Here is a 12,421-nt window from a genome sequence, read left to right as displayed (position 1 = left end):
TTGGAATGACACTTAATGCACGTGCATTAAGCCCAGTTTTCTCACAACAAGGCTCAATAACAAGTTTAAGTGTATAAACTCCTGCCACATGACCTACCCCTTGATTACAAGTGTATAAACTCCTGTCACACGACCTACCCCTTGATTGTAGGCCTCCCTGGCATCACTGGTCCTGCCGGCCTGATCCTCTATCTGACCCCTCATCATCCACAGCTGAAGTCAGAATAACACAGGACCAAATCTCATTTAGAATCATGTAGGATGACAACAGATCATTAAGAATAAACACATATACTGAGTTTTACATTAGTGAGGAGAGGTCTGGGTATAGTTATCATACCTTAGGGAAATCAGGGTAGTGTTTGGTGGCATCCTCTAGCAGAGTCTTGGCATTGTCAATCTCTCCCATGCACCACTCCAGCTTAACTGACTTCATAAACACCTGCAAACACAGCAACACTGTAGGGGTTACACTGCACTAACCTTATAGATAAATTGATAGGCCGATATAACTTCCTACCTCACTAACTACAGTATCAACTGAAAGGCATTTTGTGTAAGACTTATAACAGAGTGCAATACAATTAATTGGACTGGCATCTTGTAAAACAAGATTTTAATGAACACATGCAGAATAGTAATGCAACAGTAACTTTAAACTTAAATAAACTTCGATTGTTATACATTGCGCCAAAACCCCATCAATTAATCAATCATTAAATATGGCGTCATTATTAAGCATATTAAACAGGCAAAGTTATGAATAATTTTAATTTAAACTACTTATTCAGATTTCTTAGCGCTAACCTAAAAATACACACATATTTACTTATTAAACATTTAAAATAAAAACCATCCATGAACAAGAGGGCCTGAAAGGCCAAAAGTCGCTCACCTGAGATAACAAGATATTATTGGGACAAATCTTCTGACCAAGTTTCATTAAAATTGGACAATAAATGTGGCCTCAAGAGTGTTAACAAGGTTTTACTATAGCAATATAAGGAAAAATGCCTCGCCCCCTGGCAGACATATTTTTCAACCAACCGGCATCATTTTTAAACTCGTCCAAGATATAATAGGGATGAATCTTCTGACCAAGTTTCATGAAGATCGGACAGTAAGTGCGGCCTTTAGAGTGTTTACAAGATTTTACTATAGCAATATAAGGAAAAATGCCCCGCCCCTTGGATGCCATGTTTTTCAAGCAAACAATTATTTTCGAACTCATCCAAGATATCATTGGGACCAATCTTCTAACCAAATTTCATGAAGATTGGACAATAAATGTGGCCTCTAGAGTGTTAACAAGGTTTTACTATAGCCATATATAGCCATATACCAGTAAGGAAATATGCCCTGCCCCTGGTAGCAATGTTTTTAAAGCAACCAAAGCAATTTTCGACCTCATCCAAGATATCATTGGGACAAATCTTCTGACCAAGTTTCATGATGATCGGAAAATAAATGTGACCTCTAGAGTTTTAACAAGGTTTTACTATAGCCATATGAAGAAAAATGCCCCGCCCCCGTGGTGGCCATGTTTTTCAACCAACCAGCATCATTTTGGAACTCGTCCAAGATATTATTGGGATGAATCTTCTGACCAAGTTTCATGAAGATCAGACAATAAATGTGGCCTCTAGAGTGTTCACAAGATTTTACTATTGCCATATATAGCCATTTAAGGAAAAATGCCCCGCCCCTGGCAGCCATGTTTTTTAAGCAAACGTAACCACTTTCGAACTCATCCAAGATATCATTGAGACCAATCTTCTGACCAAATTACATGAAGATTGGACAACAAATGTGGCCTCTAGAGAGTTAACAAGGCAAATGTTGACGCCGCACAACGGACAACGGGCGACGTACGACGCACGAGGGACAAAAGGCGATAAAAAAAGCTCACCATGAGCACGTTGTGCTCAGGTGAGCTAAAAATAATTAAACAAGAGCTGTGTTTGTGAAACACAATGCCCCCTACTGCGCCGCTTTGAAGCCGTATATTTGACCTTTGACCTTGAAGGATGACCTTGACCTTTCACCACTCAAAATGTGCAGCTCCATGAGATACACATGCATGCATATTGCAAAAGTTATGACCAATGTTAAAGTTTTGGGACAGACACACACATACAATGACAGACAGACACTTACAATGACAGACAGACACATACAATGACAGACAGACAGGCCAAAAACAATATACGCCGATCATTCGATCCAGGGACTTAAAAATAGCATAAAAGATAAAAAGAATATCAAGTCTATGACTGGTAAATATCCAACTTTACCCTAGCTGTGGGGGCACTGTTTCTAGCACGCTGCAGCAGTCTCCTGGCACGCTCAAACTCGTTGTTCTCTGACTCCAGTTTCACTGCAGCAAGCCAGATCTCCTCACTGTTAGGGTTGGACTGGAAGGCCAAGGCGAGGATACTTCTAGCTGCCGGGACGTCACCCTGAATAACATACATATGAAGCATCAATATCAGGACGTCACCCTGAACTTCATACGCATGGCACATCAATATCGGGACATCACCCTGAATGACTTATATTTACAACAACAATAAAGAGGCATCGCCCCAAATAACATATATATGGAGCATCAATATTGGAACATCACCCTGAATAACTTATATATACAGGAACAATATAGAGGCAACGCCCTGAACAAGATATATATGGAGCATCAATATTGGGATATTGCCCAGACCAACATACATATGAAGCATCAGTATCAGGATATTGCATTGAATAACATACATAGAGATCAACAATATAGAGGCATCGTCCTGAATAACATACTTATGAATCATCGGGTTCAATTGTTACATCATTATACATGAGTGATAGCTAGTTGAGTCTTGCTCAGTGAAAACAGTAAACAAATATTTGTACAAGACATCTATGGCAAATAATTAAGTCCAGGCTCAATGAGGCTTTTAACATTGTCTATCAAAGAACTTACATCAGATGATTGTTATATAAAAAATTATCAGGTAGCTTTGGTATTTACTAGCACACTGAAAATCCAATATAATATATTGTTATTACGCAGAATCCAATATAACTCGGGTGGGTCTTGTGTCCTTTTTTCTCCAACTTTCCATTTCAATCTTTAGCATTTTCTTTAAATTCAAATATGGCCGCCCCGTTTTGCTGATTGCATAATTGCTCAATTATATCGATCAGAGACTAAGTATTCCTGGAGCATTTGACAGTTTAAGTGTGACTATATATTGTTTGATGCAAATACAGTGTGAAAAACAGCATGTGTTTATCCATGTTTCACGCTCTAAGGCTGTAACTATGAATGTGCAATCAATCTTTTGAATCATTGACAGCTTTGAAAAGTTGTAAGAGACATGTTTTATTTCTTTGTTAATTGTAGACAATATGACTTTAAAATTGTCTAATAAAATGCAATAAAAAAGTTACATGCAAATAGAAATTAAATAAGTAATCAAGGCAATTAGCTACATCCAAATGCAGGGTGATTGTTTACAGAAATTCACTTTCATTTTCGCATAGCTCTCAGAATGTCCCCAGGCAGCATGTTTTTTACATGACTGCATATGATGCAATGCAAACTGCTTTGTATTGCATTGCATTCAGTCTAAATTTAAACTCTCTCTTACATTGGTTGTTACAATTAAATCTGAACAGTGCCCCAGCAAACCGCTGTCCCATAATGCACAGTACATTTACATTTCAGAAAAAAATGGCGCTTTTTGTGACATTCTTAATCACATTTATCGTCATAAACGGCCAGAATTGTTTTAAATGTATGTAATTATATTGGATTAGCAGATATAAATTAGAAATGCAGTATGTATACAGTTATTGATAGAGTAGGGTATGCATGTATTGGCGATTGACAACACAACATAGCAATTATTTATTAATAAATGAGCTCAGAACTTGTAGTGTGCAACACATTCTCTAAATGCCAGCAGTTCAGTAAATTTATACTATAAAACTTCATAGGAAACCAACACTGAACTTAGTGGTGCCAATGCAAGCATCGGTAAAATAACAAAGGATACCAACAACACATCATGGAAAACAATCTTTCATCAGTGTCATACATGCCAGACGTCCCGATCTCGGCGGGACAGTCCTGCTTTTGGACCCTTTGTCCCGGCATCCAGATATGAGACAATTTGTCCCGAAATTCATTAAACACAATGCAAGGTCTATAAGTTCCCAATTAAATTCGCTACTCAAGCTCATTCTGGCAAAAACTTACTATCGCTAATCCCTTTATTGCCCGAATTAACAACCCACTTCTACTACTCAAGTGAAACAGTGTTATTTTTGGCACGTTATCAGCGATTTATCGGCAACTTATTGATTTAATCAGCAGTCACACCATGGTGTTTTTATGACAGGGGTCGCTAATTGCTATAGAAAGATGTATGGTACAGAAATAAACGCCACCTGCGATTGTATTTCATAGCCCAATCAATTCCAACGATTCTATTATCCTGTGTATTATACAACCTAAGGTTATAAAACCTGTCAAAACACCTATTTTGTACATCAAACAAATTCAATGCTGACCAATATACATTGATGTTTCTCACAAATTACATTTTTTTTCCGACTGATTTTCAGAAAATAGTTTGTACATATTTAATCAATCTAAATTAAGAGTTAATTGATGATTGGTTGAATAAGAAAAGTGCTTGATGCGCATTGTATCACACAATTTACATATGTTCAAAGGGATATCCATGTACCGATTGGATGTCAAATCGAGGCATAAGGGGACACCCCACATTTCAGTTTATGGAGTGTGTTTACTTCCGGAATAAGGAAAACGTCTGTGTTCACGAAATTCTGAACACAAATTTATCATCAATATTGGGGAGAAATTTAGAGCTTTTGTAAGTTATATGATGACTACTGACTAAAGAAAAGGTTGAATGATTGATCGTTTTAGGTGTCCCGCTTTTTGGTCAAATTTCCCCACAATTTTTTATGGAAAGTCCTGATTTGGACTTGAAAAATTCTGGCATGTATGTCAGTGTGCGTACTTCTAAATTCTTTCATAATGTATACAACCAAGAACACCAACAAAATAGTATGAGGAAGCCAACCCTTTACACTGTGCATACCAGTTCACTAGTTTATCCATTCTACATGACCATATTAATGAAGTTATACCTAATTAGATAAACTAACGTGTATTTTAACCTTGTTGAAAACAGTGACATTATTTTGTTTATGTCCATGACATTATTTCAAGCTTTTCTTGTTATTTTCAGCCATTTTATTTTGTAAGATTTTGCATAGAAGGAAAAATATAAAAATTAAACATGAGATGTGTTTGTCAGAAACACAATGCCCCCTATTGCACCGCTTTTTTTTGCCCTTTGACCTTGAAGGATGACCTTGACCATTTACCACTAAAAATGTGCAGCTCCATGAGATACACATGCATGCCAAATATCAAGTTGCTATCTTCAATATTGCATAAGTTATGACCAAGGTTTAAGTTTTGGGACACACACATACAATGACTGACTGGCTGACACAGTGACAGACAGACAGGCCAAAAACAATATACCCAAAATCTTTCGATCGGGGGCATAAAAAAGGATAAATTTAGTACAGGTACCAGCTAAGTATTGATACCTGAAACATAGCGAATAATAGGTTGGTGACGTGGATGGAGAATGGTTATCTGGCAAGTTGGAGGAAGTTAGCGGGTGAGCCTTCGGCTCACCCGGTAAGATCCTCCAACGAGCCAGATAACCATTCTCCATCCACGTCACCAACCTATTATTCTATTTATCCTGTCACATTTACAACATTCGTTGAAATGTTTCTAAAATATATAGTTTTCCAGTATTTTGTGTTTAATATTTAATATGGGAAAAAACACGCCGCAGCAAAAACATTGTGACGTCACGTCATGCAAAACGCTTAGGCTAGCTTCTGTCTTGTTAAACAACACAGAAATCGAGTCAATAGTTATTAATTCAATACAAAAAAGACGAAATTATGCTGTTAAAATAATAAATTTTAAACAAACAGTACTTTACACGTATGTTGTAATTTTTTTAATTGAAAACAAGTATATTTTATAAATAGAAAATAGTACAGGCGTGCGCATGCGCGGACAGCAACTGACGGATATTCCAGGTCACATGGTCATCTAGCCTAATATCTTTTGGGATATTAGGTTACCTGGTTATCGGACTGATTTAAAGGCATGTGACAGGATAAAGGTATTTACATGGCAAGAAAACCTGTACCACTCACCAAAGCTCATGCTTCAGGTTTTTGTAAGCCTTGCAGACTGCACAGGCTAGTCAGGGAAGACACCTTTTGAGGATGTCTCTTCTAATTGAAAATCACAGGCTAATCAGGGAAGACACCTTTTGAGGATGTCTCTTCTAAATGAAAATCACAGGCTAATCAGGGAAGACACCTTTTGAGGATGTCTCTTCTAAATGAAAATCACAGGCTAATCAGGGAAGACACCTTTTGAGGATGTCTCTTCTAAATGAAAATCACAGGCTAATCAGGGAAGACACCTTTTGAGGATGTCTCTTCTAATTGAAAATCACAGGCTAATCAGGGAAGACACCTTTTGAGGATGTCTCTTCTAAATGAAAATCACAGGCTAATCAGGGAAGACACCTTTTGAGGATGTCTCTTCTAAATGAAAATCACAGGCTAATCAGGGAAGACACCTTTTGAGGATGTCTCTTCTAAATGAAAATCACAGGCTAATCAGGGAAGACACCTTTTGAGGATGTCTCTTCTAAATGAAAATCACAGGCTAATCAGGGAAGACACCTTTTGAGGATGTCTCTTCTAAATGAAAATCACAGGCTAATCAGGGAAGACACCTTTTGAGGATGTCTCTTCTAAATGAAAATCACAGGCTAATCAGGGAAGACACCTTTTGAGGATGTCTCTTCTAATTGAAAATCACAGGCTAATCAGGGAAGACACCTTTTGAGGATGTCTCTTCTAAATGAAAATCACAGGCTAATCAGGGAAGACATCTTTTGAGGATGTTTCTTCTTAATGAAAATCCAGTCTAGGCAAAAAGTGTCACCCCTGATTAGCCTAAGCTGACCATGTTTATGCACATACATTGAGCCCAGTTTTGCCAGAACGAGACTCAATGCTTCACACTACTCACAGCCAGCCACTTGGACTTTGCCCCCATCAACCAGAGAACCTCCGCCTTAGGACAATGGGCCACTGCCCTCTGTAGGAGAGCCTCAAGGGAGTCCCTGCAACATTAGCCAACTAGATTATAATATACTGTGAAACAATTTATTTTCGTGAGCACGAAAGTTCGGCATTTTTCATAAAATGACTATTTCGTCAGCAAATAAATTCGCCAATTTCTGATTTTGAAAAAAAAACGTCAGTCAATATCCGATTTGTTTTAATATATGTCCGCGATAAATGGTGGTGGAAAAAGGGAGGATACTGTGGAGTCCAGTTTGCCACATGCCAATTAAATAGTCTTTTTTTATCAGGTGATAGTAATAGGCCCTTGTTGTTGTATGCCATTGACAAGTTCATTGTTATGATTAGCGGATTAGTAGGACTCAATAACCGTTAACAATCAGTCAACCCCCTTGAAAAACACAATACACACAACAGTAAGTGCTTATCCGCGTCTTACAGCAATGCAAAGTGTCAGTTGATTACACTGTATAATGTGTACCCCTTTGAATCCAAACCCGATTTATCTTTACCAAGAAACAGACTAAGTATGTATGCGTGGATTATATTGGATTTTAATGTCTCATGCCTACTGTAATTAAGTCTTAATTTTGTTTAAACATTGGACTTAATTACATGTATTTGTTAGGATCTTATATTCATCACTCTTTCCACTGACGAAATAGACACAAATTAATGCCTGACGAATAAAATAATGGTTTCACAGCAAGCCATTTTTGGAAAAAAACTGGACTTCATGCATGTGCATAAATTCTTGTCCCAGATTAGCCTGTGCAGTTTGCACAGGCTTATCTGGGATGACACTTTACTGATGCATTAAACCCAGTTTTCTCATATAGACCCTCATATCATTGTAAAATTGGATGAGAGCTTCAACGGAGTCCGTAAAACAATACATTTGTATTATTCTATTATAGAATTATACTCCTATTATAGCAAACTACCTTATGATCTTAACATAAAATTGTAGGAGGGTTTACCCAAAAAACTGAGAGCATTTCAATAAGTGTTAGGCTTTAGATGCACTTGAGCTTGAATAAATAGGTTGATACTTATTTATCTGTGAAATTGTAGGAGGGTTAACTCAGGAAACTGACTTGAGAGCATTTCAATAAACCTTAGATGCAATTGAGCTTCAATAAATAGGTTTACACTTTTTTATCTTTGAACTACAACTTGGATGAATCTACCATCAAGATTTGTAAACTTTACTGTTTTGTTTCATTTCTCTTAAACCAAATTGTTTTAATTCTGCAATAAAAAAATCATTATTCTAGATACCCACTACAATCTCAGGATACAACTTTAACCATTTAGTATTAAAGTTCTGAAATATAAAAAAACTCCAATTCTCACCTAGTACCATAGTTTTTCTCAAAGTATGCAGCCCGTAGCCAAATGCTCTTCTTACTTGGGAAGATAGACAAAGCGTAGGCGTAGATTGCCCGTGCACACTCGTTAGCCCCGTGAACTGCACACTGCAATAGATAAAACATAATTGAGTCTCAACCCGTGAACTGCACACTGCAATAGATAACACATAATTGAATCTCAATCGGAGAAAATTGAGGCTGAATGCATGTGCGCTAAGGGTCATCCCAGATAAGCCTGTGCAGTCTGCACAGGCTTATCAGGGACAACACTTCTGCCTTGAAAACATTTTCTCTTCTAAAGAGACTTCTTTTGAACTAAAAATACCAAAAAAATCAAGTTTGGCCTTGTATTAACAGACATTGATGCATATTGAAAACGCCTTAATAATTCGGTGAATATTGCTCAAGACATTTAATTTACCTTTTCATTAGTAACAGTTGATAAATTGATATATATAAAAACCAGATATGGATATCTTTACAAGAGGTGCTATTTAATAAATATATAAATAAATAGATCAAAATATGTGGGTGTTTTTGTATTTGTATTCAGAACACTGATTATGTATTCATTTATGTGTAAACAGGTAATGTATACAACCTTGTGATTTTTTCAAAAAGCTTTCATTTTATTTATTTGTATATTTGATAATAAAATGGTCATTTTTAAATGATATTTTAAGTCCATATAAAAATTATTTTAACTGACAGCAAGTTAATGTAATTGTTGATAAAAGACAGGTCAGGTTGAAGCCCTATTTTTTGTGATGTGCCTATTATAAAGGACAGGTCACGTTGCAGCCCTATGTTTGTGATGTGCCACTTACAAAGGACAGGTCAAGGTGCAGCCCTATGCTTGTGATGTGCCACTTATAAAGGACAGGTCAAGGTGCAGCCCTATGCCTGTGATGTGCCACTTATAAAGGACAGGTCAAGTTGCAGCCCTATGTTTGTGATGTGCCACTTATAAAGGGCAGGTCAAGTTGCAGTCCCATGTTTGAAATGTGCCACTTATAAAGGAGGTGGATCAAGTTGCAGTCCTATGTCTGTGATGTGCCACTTTAACAGGACAGGTCAAGATGCAGCCCTATGTTTGTGATGTGCCTCTTATAAAGGACAGGTCAAGTAGCAGCCCTATGTTTGAAATGTGCCACTTAAAAAGGACAGGTCAAGTTGCAGCCCTATGTTTGTGATGTGCCACTTATAAAGGACAGGTCAAGTTGCAGCCCTATGTTTGTGATGTGCCACTTATAAAGGACAGGTCAAGTAGCAGCCCTATGTTTGTGATGTGCTACTTATAAAGGACAGGTCAAGTTGCAGCCCTATGTTTGTGATGTGCCACTTATAAAGGACAGGTCAAGTTGCAGTCCTATGTTTGTGATGTGCCACTTATAAAGGAGACAGATCAAGTTGCAGCCCTTTGTTTGTGATGTGCCACTTATAAAGGAGACAGATCAAGTTGCAGCCCTATGTTTGTGATGTGCCACTAATAAAGGAGACAGATCAAGTTGCAGCCCTATGTTTGTGATGTGCCACTTATAAAGGAGACACATCAAGTTACAGCCCAAAGTTTGTGATGTGCCACTTATAAAGAAGTCAGGTCAAGTTGCAGCTCTATGTTTTTGATGTGCCACTTATAAAGGACAGGTCAAGTTGCAGCCCTATGTTTGTGATGTGCCACTTAGAAAGAAGACAGATCAAGTTGCAGCCCTATGTTTGTGATGTGCAACTTATAAAGGAGACAGATCAAGTTGCAGCCCAAAGTTTGTGATGTGCCACTTATAAAGAAGACAGATCAAGTTGCAGCCCTATGTTTGTGATGTGCAACTTATAAAGGAGACAGATCAAGTTGCAGCCCAAAGTTTGTGATGTGCCACTTATAAAGGAGACAGATCAAGTTGCAGCCCTATGTTTGTGATGTGCCACTTATAAAGGAGACTGATCAAGTTGCAGCCCTATGTTTGTGATGTGCCACTTATAAAGGAGACAGATCAAGTTGCAGCCCTATGTTTGTGATGTGCCACTTATAAAGGAGATAGATCAAGTTGCAGCCCTATGTTTGTGATGTGCCACTTATAAAGGAGACAGGTCAAGTTGCAGCCCTATGTTTGTGATGTGCCACTTATAAAGGACAGGTCAAGTTGAAGCCCTATGTTTGTGATGTGCCACTTATTAAGGAGACAGATCAAGGTGCAGCCCTATGTTTGTGATGTGCCACTTAAATTGGAGACAGGTCAAGTTGCAGCCCTATGTTTGTGATGTGCCACTTATAAAGGACAGGTCAAGTTGCAGCCCTATGTTTGTAGTGTGCCACTTATAAAGGACAGGTCAAGTTGCAGCCCTATGTTTGTGATGTGCCACTTATAAAGGACATGTCAAGTTGCAGCCCTATGCTTGTGATGTGCCACTTATAAAGGACAAGTCAAGTTGCAGCCCTATGTTTGTGATGTGCCACTTATAAAGGAGACAGATCAAGTTGCAGCCCTTTGTTTGTGATGTGCCACTTATAAAGGAGACAGGTCAAGTTGCAGCCCTATGTTTGTGATGTGCCACTTATAAAGGACAGGTCAAGTTGCAGCCCTATGTTTGTGATGTGCCACTTATAAAGGACAGGTCAAGTTGCAACCCTATATTTGTGATGTGCCACTTATAAAGGACATGTCAAGTAGCAGCCCTATGCTTTTGATGTGTCACTTATAAAGGACAGGTCAAGTTGCAGCCCTATGTTTGTGATGTGCCACTTATAAAGGACAGGTCAAGTTGCAGCCCTATGTTTGTGATGTGCCACTTATAAAGGACAGGTCAAGTTGCAGCCCTATGTCTGTGATGTGCCACTTATAAAGGACAGGTCAAGTTGCAGCCCTATATTTGTGATGTGCCACTTATAAAGGACAGGTCAAGTCGCAGCCCTATGTTTGTGATGTGCCACTTATAAAGGACAGGTCAAGTTGCAGCCCTATGTTTGTGATGTGCCACTTATAAAGGACAGGTCAAGTTGCAGCCCTATGTTTGTGATGTGCCACTTACAGCCTCTGCGTCTTCCATCCAGGTGTGCTTTTTGTCTTCCTCCTCCACCCCAACACCTATCACTGCCCTCCTGTAACCATGGTAATAACAATGTCAGAATTCTCGATCAATTAGATCAGAGGAATAAGATTCACATCTACAACATCTTGTCCGAAACTAAGTATGCATAGATGTAAATTAGATTCCTTGTCTATAACATCTTGCCTAAAGCATGTATGCATAGACTTTTGAAAAATACCTGTCTAACACAACAATAATAAACCTAGCTCAAACCCTAAAGAGACATTTACATTTACCAACATCAACTGCAGGATCTCAAATCTGTTTCAATAGTGACAAGCAATATCCCCTCAACCTTATATGTAGCATGATGTTATTGAATGTCCTAGTTAAAAAGGGGCATAATTTGTGTAATGAATGTCAACATGAACCCTTTACCACTTAGATATGTATGTTCACACATTTGCAGTCCCTTAAACATTTATATTTAATTAAAGACCTTTCTTAATAGATTAAAGTTTTTAAGACTTCATCTGCAAACCTTAGATACTGATGAGCAGCATACAGCAAAAAACCTGAACAGACTTCAAGTTACTTGCAAGCTCTTCAGGTTTTATGCTGTTTGCACATAGCCATTTTCAATTTGCTTCTAAGTGGGAAAGGGTTAAGCCCGTACTCACACTATGGCTTGACAGGTGAACACACTGCCTGCCTTCTCGCAGTCCTCTGCGTCCTTGAGCCACTGTTCCCTGTTCACCTCCACCATGTTTGCACGCAGAGAGTTCAGCGCTGATGATACA

General features: G+C 38.2%; 1 protein-coding gene across 1 annotated transcript in view; it reads right to left on the bottom strand.

The window, feature by feature from the left end:
- Window positions 1-12,421, bottom strand: part of LOC127857774 (pre-mRNA-processing factor 6-like) — a 62,932-nt gene that overhangs the window by 6,931 nt on the left and 43,580 nt on the right. The window contains exons 13-19 of the mRNA XM_052394431.1: window positions 12,302-12,410; window positions 11,622-11,691; window positions 8,578-8,699; window positions 7,166-7,259; window positions 2,295-2,459; window positions 341-442; window positions 139-213 (exon numbers count right to left, since the gene is read on the bottom strand). Coding sequence (XP_052250391.1) covers window positions 139-213; window positions 341-442; window positions 2,295-2,459; window positions 7,166-7,259; window positions 8,578-8,699; window positions 11,622-11,691; window positions 12,302-12,410 — 737 coding nt within the window. The remainder of the gene's footprint in view (window positions 1-138; window positions 214-340; window positions 443-2,294; window positions 2,460-7,165; window positions 7,260-8,577; window positions 8,700-11,621; window positions 11,692-12,301; window positions 12,411-12,421) is intronic.

This window comes from Dreissena polymorpha, chromosome 14, assembly GCF_020536995.1.
Source record: "Dreissena polymorpha isolate Duluth1 chromosome 14, UMN_Dpol_1.0, whole genome shotgun sequence".
NCBI classification, from domain to species: Eukaryota; Metazoa; Mollusca; class Bivalvia; order Myida; family Dreissenidae; genus Dreissena; species Dreissena polymorpha.
This window is presented reverse-complemented; position numbering and strand designations above follow the sequence as displayed.